At 47.0% G+C, this 17,013-nt stretch overlaps 1 protein-coding gene and 2 long non-coding RNA genes across 3 annotated transcripts; all 3 read right to left on the bottom strand.

Moving 5' to 3' along the window:
* Positions 1-1,622: 1,622 nt before the first annotated feature.
* LOC135391464 (uncharacterized) lies at positions 1,623-6,220 on the bottom strand. The gene is made up of 7 exons (XR_010421958.1): positions 5,199-6,220; positions 4,240-4,338; positions 3,959-4,129; positions 3,664-3,792; positions 3,520-3,567; positions 1,906-2,116; positions 1,623-1,781 (listed from the first exon to the last, which is right to left on the bottom strand). It is a non-coding gene; the product is annotated as an uncharacterized LOC135391464 (long non-coding RNA).
* A 4,350-nt stretch (positions 6,221-10,570) lies between these two features.
* Positions 10,571-11,287, bottom strand: LOC135392390 (uncharacterized protein K02A2.6-like). Its single transcript, XM_064623104.1, has one exon. It carries the CDS (start codon positions 11,285-11,287, stop codon positions 10,571-10,573), a length of 717 nt encoding a protein of 238 aa, XP_064479174.1.
* A 1,095-nt stretch (positions 11,288-12,382) lies between these two features.
* Positions 12,383-12,886, bottom strand: LOC135393069 (uncharacterized). Its single transcript, XR_010422424.1, has 2 exons — positions 12,723-12,886; positions 12,383-12,597 (listed from the first exon to the last, which is right to left on the bottom strand). It is a non-coding gene; the product is annotated as an uncharacterized LOC135393069 (long non-coding RNA).
* Between the last annotated feature and the right edge of the window lie 4,127 nt (positions 12,887-17,013).

Here is a 17,013-nt window from a genome sequence, read left to right as displayed (position 1 = left end):
ACGGCTGGGCGTACGGCTTGTGCTTGATGCAGCAGCAGCGGGATGGTGGGAACAAGAGTGCTGCGATCCGGGCGGGTTCCAGTGATGAGATGTGAATGCCGATTGGTTGAGTGGTTGGGTGCTTGAGTGGTTGCTGATTGTCTGCTGAGTGCGCTGAGCCCTTGTTGACTGCGCTGAGTGCTTGCTGAGAGATTGCCGCCGAGCGTTGATTGTTGCTGAGTGATTGAGTTGTTGAGTGCTCATTGTTGCTGGGTGAATGCGTTGCTTAGTGGGCGACAGTACCGCGACCGGTACGACAGCGTGAATGCCGGTTGTCGCCAGAGAAGTGCCGGGGAGGACCATCATGAAGCAGGTGGAGGCCGGAAAGTCAGCTTACTGTGGTCTCCCTGCGAGTCCCCGGTGGAACAGTGGTCCCGGTGCGCCTTGCCTGCTAGAGGGTGGTTCGCTGCTGGTTTGCCACCGAAAAATTTAGGATGGTGAACGGCCGAATTACGCCAAACAGGGTGTTCGTTGTTCGGGTCACCAAATGTAGAGGAGGTAGTGTCCCTCTACATGAGACCTGACCGGCGATGATGGAATGTCCCAGGGGGCAGATGGACGTGGCCTCACGCTAGGACGGTGCCGGTAGAACTGCTGTGCCAGCGCCGTAGCGCGTGGCAGCAGAGGCACGTCGTCATCGTCGTCACCGGTCCGCCACACATGTTTACTTGGGTGTGCGCATGGCCACACAGGCCATATTTCATTCATAATAGTTTCGCAAATAAACACGTGCGGGTCGATCTCATACTGCTTTTGTGTTAGGCATAGTGTCTTAAAATCAGGGTATATAAATCCTGTTTGCTGGGCCCAACAGATATTATTAAGGGTAGTGCAACATTTCCCACTTCTTGAACCATGCTAACATTGCAGGAATAATGGACATTACACTATGCTGTGTATTGCGCACTCAGTCTAGCGACATAAACCCCCAATTATTATATTATGTACTCCACATGTTCAACCAGGCAGCACTTCCCATACCCTAATTTTTTTTGAACATGTGCTTAAAATTGCACGACTGCCACTCAAGTAACTTTGCCACAAAATTAGTCAGTGACAAAAGGTATATGTGCTTTATCACAAATTTAATAACTGCGGCGGAAATGGTTGAAAATGCTGTTCTTTGCCTTGTACGGTGCACTTCCTAGCAAAATACACTGAGTCCAAATGTTTTCCTTAGTAGTATTGGATCAGCTCAAGTATCCGGAAACTCACACAGTCATCTGGACGCCATTAATTAGCAATAAGAGCAATTCCCTGTTGAAAAAACCAGTATACTGGACAGACTGGAAACCAGTAACCAGTGTTATACCGGATTATTAACCCAGTCTGGACACTGGTCTTACTGGAAAGTCCAGTATTACTGGCCTTACTGGACGGTCCAGTGTGGGCACTAGTCTTACTGGAATGTACAGTGTGGACACTGGTCTTACTGGAGAGTCCAGTGTGGTCACATGGGTGCAGGCCCATCGGCTTTTGCAAATCCTGCTCTGCACGCAGTGTCGTATGAGGCACATAAACAGTTTTGTCTGGCCCTAATCTGCATGCATCGTGGTGTAGACCGAGAAATACATAAGAACTCATTCACTATTCCCAGATTTATTTTCTTTATTGTGTCACTTTTCTGTTTTTGCCTTGCTGGGCAACATCTCCAAAACCAAATCTCCAAAGATTCACCTGACTAGTTCTAGCTTTGCTTCTTTTACAAGGTCAGTCTGGTGGCCCTCAATGTGGCATGCCATCTGAAACGAAAATGTGGGAGATGTTCAGTATATGCGATAATATTTCAAGCAGAATTGCAAATTGACTGTGGCTAGAATCTGAACGTTCGTTGAATGATATAAAATAACTGCAGCATGATCTTACTTATGTAATGGAGTCCAGCTTCTCTGGTGTTGCCTGTGACGAGCGCGTGAATGCCTGCTCTCTGCTACGGTTGCCCTGAAAAGCAACTAGTCGCCGTTCCATCTTGTGTCCAGAAAGGCTGCATCAAATTGTTGACTAACCTGCTGTTGATTGTGCCCCGCTGTACGCACATGAAGTTCTCAGGAACAAAACTGTCAACCCCAAAGTGAATCTGGAATTTGTACACATAGTGAGTATCAACAAAACAAAATATTGGACACACAATCCTTCGTTGCTTTTGAATACGTTGCATGAAGTGCCCGTAGACTCAGAGGCTGAAGTAACACGAGCTATTGCAATGCATACAATTTGCCAATTGGAATACAGTACACCATGTACTTCAGCCAAGATACAAACAATGATTGCGTTTTGTTTGTATCCCATATTGTATTGTACATGTCTGTTGCGCGCCACCCAGACGTTTTGGCTGCGAATGCTGGAGTCCGGCCAAACAGGGTAAATGACGGCTCCACAAGTGCACCTAGTCTTTTCGACCCTCAGAAACTGAATGTGGACCGAGAAATATTGACATGATACGTTGCAGTGATCCGTGCCCCTCTGTTGGTGAAGGCAGGAAGCAGGCACAGGCAGCTTACACGGGTACTCATGATATCGCAGGTTCAAAATTAATTTTTTTGAATCCACAGTACAATGCGAAATGCAATCAGTGAGACTCATACATGCCAGTTTGTTCAGCAATTATAAATGGCACATGACAGAAAAATACATATGGCAAGTGATTTTGGCACACAGGAGCAGCTACAGCAAAACAATTACTGTTAACATGGTGACTTGGTATCAACAGACCATGGTATATCCCTCATGGAGAAGGCAGTCACATTTTGGGTACTTTATCGCCTCTCTCTAACAAGGCTAGTTTGAACTTTTTGCATAAGGTGCATAATTATTAGTTTCAGGGTTTAACCGGATTCTTCCACCAATTCAAGGTGTCCTTTTTACGGTGAAATCCGATTTTTACCCCTCAAATTGCCCTCACTGAGATATCTGTAGGAATGCACACTAACATGTTTGGCAGCAATTACATAACCATTTGTACCGAACCAGTAGAGCCAGTTTTTGAGTAGCTGAGCCCAATTTCTCCCCGAATTGAGCATTTAACGTATTGGAAGTTTTTCCACTCGATTTCGCATGAATTTAGAGCACATGTTTATTTACGAGATTTCTTCAAAACTTCTTCGAGATATTTTCAACACTTCAGGCTATTATTTATATGTACAATTCCTGGCGTAAAGTAACGGCCCTAATGTCTTGTATCTCTCACATGCGGACACCTCTGTCTTGCGAACTGGTCCCACGAACGTCAGTACTAGGGAGGTTTCACAACCTCTACAACATGATGAGCAAACAAGATTCATAAAACCTTACTGTCAACAACAGAACGCAATGTGTGTGATGGCATGTAGGGAGGCATGACAACCGGTGCAGGTTTTGAAATGAACCAGGGCACAATATAAGTGATGGAATGCGTGGTGTGCACTTGTCCTTCCTTTGCATACCTGAAATTGGCTGATTTTGTTGTGTAGTAATATATATAGATAAAATATATTTAAGTACCAAATAACAGTGTCGGCCGTCAAGCCTCTTCCACCAAAGGTGCTCTCCCTACAAAAAAGAAACATGTTGTTTAAGAAATGATTATCTAACAAACATACAGTACTAATAATCAAACCGCACTAAAGAACAAAAAAGAGAACACACCGTATACATGGACTTCTAAGTCTACTTTTTTTGTAGTCTTGTGCGGAAGTTTCCTCTTGCTCCAGGTTTTCCGGTCAAACAGTTTGAGTGACATGCTCGTTCCCTGTGCGGCATCTTTCTGTTCAACATCTGCAAGGCAAACATCCAAGTGTAAATAAGGGCACGAAAAATACAGAGATGAGGTGGCTGCCCTCGGCCTCATTAAGTCCCTAATAATGACTTTTATCTAACAATAAATGCACTGCTGTAACCATAACGGATACATATTTCCGCAATGAATGTATATTGTACTCACCAATTTTGTCCAGCAATGATAGTGTCGTGCACCTGTTGTTCCCTTGAACTTCGCTGCTTCATCAGGGTTGTAATCCATCCATCCATCGAGCAGCCTCTGTGGTGCAAGATTTTCATCAGATATGGTACATCCAGACTCTGAAGCGTCCCGTGGTGTCCTTCTGATGCATTCCTAGACGTGTGTTTGACAATTTCATCACGTAATATGCAAATATTGTTCTTAATGGGAACTCATATTAACACTCATAATTAAAACGTTACAGACATTGAATAGTTGCTCACCTTATTTGCCGAAGTATGCTTTCACATATACCGTGACGTGATGTGCTGCAAATGCTGCATCGCCTTTTCTTGTGTGTGCTTGACATGAGACACCAATTTCTGAAAGGAAATAGTGTCAGAGAGAGTTTCTCAAAAGTTGAGCTAGCTACTAAATCACTCTGTGCACTCATCAATTAAGAAAACATTACAAAATGATTCTGGGTTGTTCGCAGTAATAGCATGATCTATATTTCAAAACGGAACAGTTTTATCTGTTGTCAGTGCAGCAACAATCAACAAACATCAGTTACCTGTCCAAGTGATGACTTATATTTGTCAACATATGTAATTTCTACCATAAAAAGGTCATTCATTCATTCTGACCTTCTTTAGCACTTGCTAAATGAGCAAAATTATTTTAGTGATTGATGGCTCTCAGCAGCCAAAGGCAGCGCGATAAAAATTGTCGATAAACCAACACATACGGTGGAAAATAACTATTCTGAGACTGGAACAGACTGCAAAGACACACTCAACAAAGCCTCAATGCTTTAGAACATGGATAGTTCAAAACATAGCAGGACACTACCAGGCTCTTCTTTTTTGATTGCTTGCAACTGCCCACCCATGATACACATCCAGATCTGTTGATCCTACAATGCAACACCATTTGTGCACTGACGGTGAAACGACGCAACAACCGTAATCGACATAAACGTAATGAAACGGAAAGATTACTTTCGAATTCCTGTTCATACATACACAACGAGAAACACAATATTCTTTTGCACAAATATCTATCACATTTATACAGACAAAGCGCAGGAGGAACTGAATCCTGCACCCATACTGCGAAGATACACCCGCTGCATTGAAGATATATATCGTAGAGCACGCAAAAACACAAAAGACGAGAATACAACGTCTTAGTGTTAGTTTAACGTGAATAAGTAACACGAAACGAATAAATAATACATTACCGGCATGGTCCTAGTCCGGGCTGGTTCGGCAAGTTGTACGGCATGTAGTCACGGCACTGGCACAACAGCTTTTGCGTCGTCAGACGAATAGCGAACACAACAACAAACGTCACGCACGAAATGCAGTATATCTTGCCGATTAAACTCAACGATAACATAGACATGAGTTGAACACAAGAAACCACGAGGAAGCCAGCAGCCCGCTGAACGCTGCTTTGTGCTCTTTCTTCATGGTTGCTAGACGCAGCGGTTTGAAACCGAAACAAGCGACGGTTTGGTGACTTTAATGACTTGAATTTTCCACACTGCTGGTTTTTATGTTATTAAGCCGACAAATTCCGTTGAATAACGAAATATCACGAATGCCTTGAGTTTCGATAATCCAGCAAGTGTTTTCGTTTTGTTTTTTTTGTTTTTTAATTGAGCGACGGTGGTGATGATGGTGAAAGAGCTCGCTGTTGTCGACTTCACAGAAGTGGGCAACGTCACGACCGACGCCGTGGGGAATATGCATCCTGGGCCGCATTCTATGTGAACTGTGCCGACATAAAATCGGAGCGAAGAAATGAGCTGGCGTTGATAAACTGACGAATCCCAGATTCATCTGGGATTCGTTTATCAACGCTGACGTCTCGACGTCAAAGATTCAGAAATCCACATAGCTTCCATATCAGGGCGACTTACTTGGATTGATTGCAACTAGCGCATAATTGATTAACCATGTAATATCATGTTTGAAGTAGCGCATTACCGGTAATGCGTTGCAAAAATGAGGCAGCGCGTAATTCATTATGTTTTCGAGACCCAAGTGTGCATACAGCGTGTAATGTATAATGCCATTATATTCTTGACGGCTAATGTAACTCTGTTAACAACTTGAAGACAATGTAATGACTAATACCCAGTAACTGCATACTGTACAAAAGTAACGATTTAGCGTTATGCATTATAAAGAAGTGACGCGACTAATTACTTTTTGAAGGTTATGAGTAAAACTAACACATCTCTGATCTCTATAGGACACTACTCCAGTGGGACTATGATCTGTAATCAGTGTACACTGGATTTTAGTATATCTAGCGCCAGTTTCACTTGTCCCAGTGAAACTCCAGTGCGGTAGACTGGTTTCCAGTGTACCCCGTTAAAATCCAGTACAGTCAGTATCCAGTGAAACTCCAGTACTGCCAGTGACCAGTGTATCCAGTGAAAATCCAGTACTGCCAGTGACCAGTGCACACTGGTTTCCAGTGTATCCAGTGAAAATCCAGTACTGCCAGTGACCAGTGTACACTGGTTTCCAGTGTATCCAGTGAAAATCCAGTGTATCCAGTGACCAGTATCAACTGGTTTCCAGTATTGCCAGTCCGATATCCAGTCTTTTCCAGTGTGACCAGTGGCATTTCCAGTGTGACCAGTGGCATTTCCGGTCTGACCAGTAACATTTCCAGTTGAAATCTTACTGGTTTTTTCAACAGGGTTTGGGACCCCCCACAGTGATTAGGATTATTCAGTGAGTCATTGCACTAATTGTGGAGCATCTAAGACGTGTCCAGACCACTGTGTGAGTTGTCGGCTACTTGAGCTGATAAAAATAAAAAAATAGGCAGAAAATAAAATAAAAAGATAGAAATAGAGTGGAGAGAAGGAGTATAGTTCAAGTTCAACTGCGCCATCTTAAAGAAAGCGGTGCGGAACGGTCGCTGACCATCGCTGGGCGACGGAGCACAGAGGCAGGCTGCAAAGCATCTTGCAGTTCCGGACATCCTGTGACGTCGGCTGTGACGTCATTACAGCATGTCTGGGCAGGTTAGGACAGCTCTGGACATACGAGGAGAAAATCACTCATAATACAGAGGCTGGGAAAGCAAGAGTATGCTAACCATCAATAGCTAACAACAAAAAGAATTAGTTACACAACAAACGAGTCCACCACAACAGGAGCGCAGAACGATGCGACTGCTCCATCCGACAGCCAGGCAGAGAACTGACTTGCAATGGTTTTGTCTCCTGTATAAAGTCCCGCAGCTGCACCCCCTAGCGGTTACTTTCTCAACAAATTTCATGACAAAATTAAGAATCACGCCAGCGCTACTCTCGTTTCCAAGGCAGAAGAAGATAGAAAATGGCGGGGATGCCCGGATAACAGCAACCAGCATCCAACGTGCATAGGCATGAAAATCGCAAACAAAGCGGGGACAAAGTTGGCGAAATAATTATTACACAACAAATCAAACCCCCACAACAGGAGCGCAGACCGATGCCATACCGTCATCCCATTGTCCCAAGGCTACACCGTTTTTTGTTTTTTTCATACGGTCGACACAACTGGACAAGGTCAATCTGCAATGAAGCCATGGCATGACGTCATCATGCACCTGCGAGGCTCAAGGACAGCTACGCTTTAGACAGGGGACCTATTATTTATTGAATCACTATCCCAAGATTATTTCCTTTATTCTTCTACAAGGATTGCATAGGAAACTATGGCGAATTCCAAAGTCTTACTAAATGGGACTTGCAAAAGAACGAAATAACCTAACACGTAACTCCATCAATGGCTAATAAGAGGACTAGGCACTCAACAAATCAACACAGAATACGGGTAACAAGGAGCGCAGAACTATGCGTCTACTCCATCCGACAGCCAGGCACGGAACTCAATCGTAATGCTTTTTCTCCTCTATAAAGTCATGCATCTGTCCCACATGCGGTTGATTTCTGAACTAATTTAATCGCAAAATTATTAAGAATTGTTCTAGCACTATTCCCATTCAGGGCAGCACTATCGACATCGTCAAGACAAGAATGTTCCTTGTCAAAAAAGAAAAAATACAAAGCGTCAACAAAGGAAAGCATGCATGTCGGGACATGTCAGTACACGTCGGGACAAATCGCACGACTGCTGGGCAACAGGGGAAAGCAAACACAGAGACACTTGAACAGAGTGAAAAAGACACTCGCCATCATTTTTCACGTTCACCGCATTCCCTCATTGTAAATCCGTTCGTTACAAAATCCACCACAATCGTCACACACCATTCACCAGTGACGAACCACACATCCGCACCCCATCAGAGGCAGACGGAACCCCACCGAAGCTGCGCTCTTCCACTAACGGCCAACGCAATTGCTAGGAACAGAATTAATGCGTCCACACCTGTCAGTGTCCAAGAGAGAAGTGAATCCTTGCGCCCCCTGCAGGCCGTGCTCATTGGTCGTGATGTCATCCTATTGTCTCAGGGCTACACTATTTTATTCCACTAATGCTCCTCTGGACAAGGTCCACCTGAAACAATAGTGTCGCGGTATTACGTCATCATGCAGCTGCGTGGCTCAAGGACGCGTACGCTCTAGACGAGGGACCTGTTATTTATTGAATCACTATCCCGAGATTATTTCCTTTATTCTACTGTAATGATTGCTTAGGGAACTATTGCAGAAAAACACCATACATGAGAGGTGATTGTAGGAATTAAGCATTTCATTCCGAAAGTCTTACTAAATTAGACTTGCAAAAGAACAAAATATCCTAACACCTTCAATGCCTACATACAACGAGCTAATTGAGACATGTCAATCCCTTCCAAGAGCCATGCAGCTAACTGAACAATGTCGCTTTGTTCCTCGACTGGATGAAGCCATGCACCTGTCCCCCTTGCGGTTACTCTCTGAACTAAATGAATCGCAAAATTATTAAGAATAGCACTGCTCCCATTCAAGGCAGCACTATCGACATCGTCAAGAATGCTCCTTGTCAAAAAGAAAAAAAACTACATGTAGAAGGAAAACATGACAGAACAGGTCAGGGCATGTCAGCGCATGTTTGTCAGACAACAAGGGGGGAAAAAAGCAAAGAGAAACAGTTGAACAAAGCAGAAAACCAACATCTAACTATTTCTAAGCACACGCACTCCTCTTATTCAAAAACAGTGCTCATCATAAATCCGTCCAGGACAATACACACCATTTTTCTATTGCTACACTTTTTTCCAGTAACGGTCAATGCATTGCTACAGACTGCGTGATGTCATCACATCCTGTCTGAAGAAGACAGGGCCAAAGACTCCTATTATTTATTGAATCGCAAGATTATTTCCTTTGTCCAATTCTTGATGACGTTCAGTTTTACAATAAAATTTGTGGGAATCTCGGCCCACAAACCCGGGGTGGTCCCGTATTCGACCCGCCGTAACCCCGAAGAACACTGACACAGCAATTGAACAAAAGAAACAAAGTTTATTGTCTTACATCCGAGCCGCTTGCCGTCTGGCCCGCTTCGTCGCTCCACGCCTCTGTGACCATCTGCCAGCGTGCCTGCCGCACGAATCACTCTTTCCCCGAGCGCTCGCTCTTTTATCTCTTGCGCTATCGCGCGGAAGTTGCCGGGTTATCAGCGCCCCCCACACTCTCCCCTTCTTGAGGCAAATGTCTGGAAGTTCTGGAGATCGAGGATTATATCCTCAGGTTCTGGTGAGAAGGATGGCGGAGCGAGAACTTGGGGGGCCAGCTGCTGAAGTAGGTTCACTGCAGCGACTATGTCCCGACGTGTAGGAGCGGAGGCCACGTTGTTAGCTGCTGCCCTCTGCTGTGCGGCTTGTTGGATACGATGGAAGTGAAGGGCTCCCGCATTATGGGTCGGAGGGTGGATCAGTGGAACACCGCAGAAGGGGCAGAGGGCGCTTCTCTCTTGTTCCGTGCACACCGCTGGAGGCTCGGTGGGGTGTCGGTTTGGTAAACCCAGCCCGCGGAAGGGATCTGGTAGGGAATCAGGGGGGTCACTGATGAGAGGTCGCGCTTGGTTCCGCCATCTCGTTCTGGAACAGTATCCGATGCTGTAGCCTTCAACTACAACAGACCAGGTAGCCACATTCATGAGTCGGGATGACGGGGGAGGCCTCCGAGCAGGAGAGTTCCCAGGGAGGCGCTGAGGTCGGTGCCGTTATTGGGGTCGAGAACGGCTTCTCGCTGCAGGTGGTCGTGGCATGTGCAGGGAAAAAAAAAAGAAAAAACATCACGTTGGAGGTCTACGAGGGCGGAGGTTATAATGAGGAGACCCCGGTAACCCGCCCCGAACTATCTTATCTTCAGCGTGCTGCGACTCCGTGTCGATGGGACCGTGGAAGGGTTGGGATTGCGACGAACTTGTGCCGGAGTCCTCTCGCCCTTCATCTTGAATTCCTCGAGGTCCGTGATGTTGGCTGGACTCCTCGCTTGTACTGCAGCGTTCAAGTCTATAAGTAACGGGTGTACGCTGCACACTTACCCGGTAAGGCCCGTCCCATCGGTCCGCGGGAGAAGCTGCGAAGCCCTTCGCCGCGTCGCCAAGTGGAATGCGTCCACCTCAGGACTAAGTCTCCTACGCGGTATGTTGCCTAGCGTCGACCCTTGTTGTACTGGGATGCTTGCTGCAGTCGTGCGACCTTAAGATTCTCACGTGCACAACGAACTGCAGTTGAGAGACGGTTGCGAATGTCTTCCGCATATCGTGCATACGGGCGACGAGGTTGTTCCCTCAGTGTTCGTAGCGTGTTTTCCAGTGCGAATACTATTTCCCGTCCAAAATTCAAATAGGCAGGGGTGAACCCAGTAGACCTATTTTCCGTCGTACGAGTGGCGAAGCCAATCTCGGTTAGACGCGCGTCCCAATCCTTATGCCTGCTGGTAAGCGTTACGATCATCATTTTGATATTCCTATTAACCCGCTCAGTTATGTTTGCCTGAGGGTGATAGGGGGACGTCTTCTTGTGTCGGATACTCAATGCCCAGCATGTGTCGCCGAACACCTTACTTGTAAAGTACGAGGCGTTATCCGTGATAAGCTGGACCGGGAATCCAAACCGCGAAAAGACATCCAGCAGTCGATCCCAGATCCGAGCTGACAGCAATTTCCGCAGGGAATACAGCTCAACCTCCGCCGTGCCGCCGACCTCCTCGTCGTCCGCCTGGGGGATGTACCTCACCAGAAGACTATCCTCGCTCAGCTGATAGGAGTCGAACCTCTCTTCAGCGTCTCCGGCGTCCGCTGAGCCCGTTGTGTCCAGCCACCTTACTACACCCTGAGAGAGTCCGTCCGTCCTCTGGGCTTCCATGATGTCCTTCCACAATGTACTTCCGGCTCACGATGTGTCCCCACGCTAGCTCTCTGTCCGTCCCGGCTTGTCCAACCGCGGCTACGACCTCCTGCGTGGTAACAACGTCCTCCAGGGGCAGAGGTGCTCGAGACAGCGCATCTGCCACTTTGTTAGAGGTACCCCTCCGATATTCGATCGAGAAGTCGTACCGTTGCAACGTCAGAGTCCAACGTGCAAGTCTTCCGGCGGAATTTTTCAATCTACTCAGCCAGGTGAGTGCCTGATGGTCAGTCTGGATTGCAAGTTTCGCACCATCCAGATACATGTCAAACTTATTCAGTGCGAACATGATAACAACACTGCGCCCAGTCCATAATCGCTCGCGTCTGTCTGCATTACAAATGGGCGATTAAGATCTGGGAGATACAAACAGGTGATCTGCGCTATCGCTTCCGTCAGGGCGGAGAATGCATTCTCCTGTGCTTCTCACTATGACCAGCGCGCACCTCTTCGCAATAGCCAGGTTAGTGGCTGCGTCATGTCTGAACACCGCGGTATGAATTGTCTATAAAATCCAATCATACCAAGGACGCGCTGCAAGCTCTTTACATGCTGCGGGCGAGGGTAGTCTAGGATAGCCTTCAGCTTGTCCTCGTTCGGCCTGACCGTGCCGGGCTCCACTGTAAACCCGAGCAGGTCGATGCGGTTAGTCGCCAACTGCATCTTTCGAGGATTGACCGTCAACCCAGCAGCTTGCATACGTCCCAACACCACTTTCAGGTGTGAAAGGTGTTCCTGGAATGAACGTGAAAAAATTACTACGTCATCCATATCCCAGTAAACCATATATGTCTCAGAAACGTCCACACGATATCCCACTTCGGATATCCCAGGGACTAGGCTGAATAGCCCGTTGACGTCTCTGGGACAGACAGAGGACCCGTATTTCTTCCACATTTGCTGATCCAGGGAAGGTTCCAGGAATGTCTCTCAGGGATGTTTGGACATATAGAGGACATATACAGGACGTATTATTATTATTGTATTTTGTAGCTTTTTTGCAATTGTTACTTATTCTACGGAAAATACTACTCTGCAACAGAGAACCTCGTATCAACGAACTCTTGTTTATTGAGCACAAACCAAGTACAGTGATGTTACATGCACTGTAAGAAACGCTCTTTCTAATAGTACAAAATATGATATTACAACATAAATAGGCTAATTATTAACAATATAGGGTGACACGGATAAGACGCATAATAAGACAATAATGGTCATAATAATAATAATCACGTGATTGCTACGCCACTTCGCAACCGTCGTCCCTGAAAGATAACCAATAACATAGTTAATTCCATCTATTGGGATAGCAGCTCAAACACTGCCATAAATAGGCGTAAAGAACAGACACTCTGCAAAAAATGGGAACAAATGCAAGACAGTGACTTACCGCAGTTTCTCTTGCAGTATAGATGGTTACATGCGGAAGCAGCCTAATCACTGGCAGACCCAAGCGACGTCTTCCGGTTTATGCCTGGCTCTTCAGTGTTGTAGAGACACCAGTAACTTTACACATGTGTGAGGCTATCCATGGTTGTGTGTGAGTACTGTAAAACAGTCATGTTTTATTAATCTAGAGTCACATCGCGTCCATGTGACATTTAAGAAAGATAAACGGTCATGCAAAAAACAAGGAACTTTGAAAAACAGTGCAGTCAAACGTGAAAACACAACTGCTATCCTTTACATGAAAGAGAACTGTAGCTGAGCCAAGCTTATCTACTAGCAGGCTGCGCATACTTAATAGAATTTGCTTCACAATTGCCTTCATCATCCCCAATGAAATCCTAAATCAAAGAGATGTGAAGAATTGGACTTCCACTTTGTACCTGTACACACACAATCTCACACAGTTCCGCCGTTCGCATGAGTTCGTCAGTGACACGTACCACACTCCGCAGGTAAAGCAAACTACAGCTGTTTACTCAGATACAAAGCTGTCATTGCTGCACACCTCTACCACATGTGATTGTTGAAAAAAGAACAACGCACAAATCTTAAGTGAGGCAAAAAGAAGAACGAACTCACCTTAACTGCAAAGCCGGAGAACACAGGAATGCGAGCTCTCGCACACCACGGCAATCGTTGTTATGCACAACGTAGTTGTTCGACGTACTGGCCAGTACTGCCTCGATGCTCCCGAGATTCCAGTACAAAATACGCATGATGCTGAGATTCCAAAGACCCTTTCGTGCAACATGTCATATCCTACCGAACCGCTACGACGACGCGCCTCGCCTGTTTGAAACGGCGGTTGGAGAATGTCGATGGCGATGAGGCAGACGTCGTTACGCTTCGGCTCGCGCTTGTTGGGAACTTCATTCTTGTTATATTCCTCAACATACGTGACCGATCATTATAATTCCCGTCGTAAAGGTAAAATATGTTTTTTCTCTCTCTCTCTCTCTCTCTTTTGTTTATTGACTATGGTGCGATACGTGATGAATCGTTACAAATATGATTAGAAAAGGTATGGATATGAGGGTATAAAATCATTATTATTATTATGAGGAAAGAGTGAGATAAGTACCACATCAAACAGGCCTTCCTCTACATGCGAGCGGCACATGAACAAATTGGGTGCGCAGTATGTTGAGTAAAGACGCAACGACTTTTCCGTTCGTGATAAAAGCTGACAATATGTTGAAGTTACAATGTAGAACCCACGCAAATATTTGCTGCGTAAATCTTTAGTTGAGTGGCTCTTGGAAAATCAACGTTGTTCTTTATGTTCACAATCCACCATTGACCAGGTACAGTTGAAATAGCGTTGATTCAGCACTATCTATCTACCTACAACATTGCTCAACATTAGTCAACATTAGACAACGTGCACGTTACACCAACAGTCGGTGTTGACTAGCAGCTTATTCTGTGACAACTTTTTCATTTGTTCTGTTGTACATGTCTGAAGTGAGAAGTGATTTATTTAAGGATAGTTTCTAACCTTTTTATGCAAAAAAATGAAATTGCCACGTCTGAGAATGCTGGAAATGGCTGTTATCGACGCAATAAATCCTTGTGTGGTAAAGGAATGTCATTGCTGTGATATTCGTAGTATATCCACAGAATATTCACTGGGGGATATTTGTGACGTCTCATGGTGGATATACAGCGGACGTTGTGAGGATACGCGTGACATCTGTGACGTGTGAGACCAATTTGGGAGGTCTGTGGGATATTGATGGTTTGCTGGGATAAGTCATGGCGAAGTTGTACTTCGCATCGCCGAGCACCTCGTCCATCATACGCTGAAAACTAGCCGAGGAATTGGACAGTCCGAAGCGAAGCCGGACGAACTCAAACAGTCCCCTATGACAGGTGAAGGCTGTCTTTTCAACATCATTAGGTGCTATCGGTATCTGCAGGAATCCTCGACTGCAGTCCAAGATTGTAAACACACGGGCTGATCCCAACGTGTACATGATCGAGTCTATAGAGGAAAATGGATACGAATCTCTCACCGTCACCTCGTTCAACCGGCGGTAGTCCACGCACAACCTTGCGGTTCCATCTTTTTTCGGAGCGAGTACCACCGGAAAGTCCCACGGGCTGCGCGAGAGTCTAACAGCACCCGTCTCGATCATTTCGTTCAGCGCAGCATCGAGCAACTTGCGCTTGTGGACGCTAAGCGGCCGCGGGTTGCATCTCCAAGGCCTTGCGTCGCCGGTGTCTATGCCGTGTTCCAAGACGTCGGTCAAACTTGGTTTTTCCGTAAACATCCGGGAAAAGGGTAGCAATGCTTGCTTCAGCATTTCTTGTCGCTCTGAGGTTTCCGGACATCCTCGCAGACCCTCATCGAAGGCAGCAGTTGCAACTACAGACGTTCGGTATTCTGTTCCGTGATGACCTCCAACGGGCAGTGATGGTCCAGCACCGCGAAGAACTCCAGCGGCTTGCTGCTTAGTGTCATCGCTGTTGCCAGTCGGTTCCCGGTTTTGCTTTGAGCAGTCGTCATGGGTTCCCTCACCAGTCCGGCGTTGGTCCGCTCCAGGGGTTGTCCGCTCCAGGAATGGGTAGAAGGTACTGCTGCATGCATGCTGGTAGCCTCCGCGACGCAAGTCCAGGACAAGTCCCATCCGGATAATGAAGTCGCGTCCCGGGATCATTGCTCCTGCCAGTCCAAGAAGGTAAACAAAGCATTATCTGACCCGATGTCCATCGACAGTCAAGGTAAGGCGCACCGCGCCACCGGCAGGTACAACCGCATCAGAGGAGAACCTTAGGCGAGTCCTGGTCGTCCGTACCGAGATGTTTCGCTTCCGGCACCAGTCGTGGATGGTGTCGCCGATCAGGGAAACAGCTGCTCTGGTGTCCACCAAACCTGCAACGTCTTTGCTGAGAACGCGCACCACGATGAACGGTCCAATGTTGCAAATGTCATCTTGCAATCGGCACGCAAGCGGGACCGAGGCCACTGTATTATCAGAAAAGTTAGCACGGTTAGAAGTAACTCTTATCAATGTTCGCTCCGGCCGACGACGGGAATTCGTGATCTGCGGTTACCGCCGTCGGCGTTCCGAGTTTCCCTGGGGGGTTCTTTCGGGGGTGGCCGAAGTACGATGTGGGCAGTCCCGACGGATGTGTCCGTGTCGCCCGCAACCGTAACAACGCGGTCTCCCAACGTTTAGTCCATTAGAGCGCGGTGGGGTTGATCCCTCAGTCCTGTCGTTGCGCCGGTATCCTGACGTTCGGCGACGTTCGCTACCGGTCTGTCCTGCGCTCGAAGTCTCCTCAACAAGCCTCGCTCGGTTCCTTTGCTCGTGCGCAAAAGGATCGAGTGAGCGGTGTGAAGGACCTGCCGACGCTCCGCTATTCAGTCCAGGCCATCGAGGATACAGCTCCGTTGCCTGTACCGGTCCGCCCCATGCACAACTAGGCTCAAGAGTCTCCTCCGGTCTAGGAGGTGGGCGGTAACACAGTTCAGCTAGCAAGTCGGCCTGAATGCTGCGCGCTTCTGTAGCTAACTCCGACAGGGAAGTAAAACTTCGACCCCGTAAATATGGCTTGAACCGAGGGTGGCACTGTCGGATAACGCGTGCCACCTTCTCTGTTTCGTCTACGAGAGGGTCCGCTCTTCGATACAGTTCCTGAATCGCCCGAATGTATTTCAAAAGGCTCTCATCACTATGCTGCGTTCGGGCTGCAAGCTCTTCGCGCATGCGCATTTTGTAATCCGGGGGCAGAAATTCCTCCCGAAACAGCCGCTGAAATTCGGTCATAGACGGAAATGCGGGTTGAGACCGGTGCCGGCTGTGCTGTCTGGGGTTTTTCCTGGGTTTTCCTCAGACGCTTTCAGACATATGTCGGCACAGTTCCCCTAGAAGTCGGCCCAGGACGCACATTTCCCCAGGGCGTCAGTCGTGACGTTGCCCACATACGTGAGGCCGACAACGGCAAGCCCTTTCACCATCACCACCACCACCATCCTATTACATCCGGAACGAGGACCTATTGTTTTGCGTACGCATACATGTCTGTGCCGTCTTTTGACGATGGTAGGATACTTATTGACCTGAGGAATAATATGGATTTATGTGGTTGTGAAAATAGACTTTGTGTTTGTGAGTGTGAAAATGTGAGTGTGTGTGTCTGTGTGTGCGAGCGCGCACGCGCGCTTTTCTGAACCAGGGACCCCACTTGACAAGTAAGTGTTTGCCTTTTCGTGTGACACGAGTGAT

Source organism: Ornithodoros turicata, chromosome 4 (genome assembly GCF_037126465.1).
Source record: "Ornithodoros turicata isolate Travis chromosome 4, ASM3712646v1, whole genome shotgun sequence".
In the NCBI taxonomy this organism is placed as follows: Eukaryota; Metazoa; Arthropoda; class Arachnida; order Ixodida; family Argasidae; genus Ornithodoros; species Ornithodoros turicata.
This window is presented reverse-complemented; position numbering and strand designations above follow the sequence as displayed.

Bases quoted from the DNA above. Each gene is read 5' to 3' on its own strand.
- LOC135392390 (XM_064623104.1), bottom strand. From the start codon at position 11,287: ATGGAAGCCCAGAGGACGGACGGACTCTCTCAGGGTGTAGTAAGGTGG.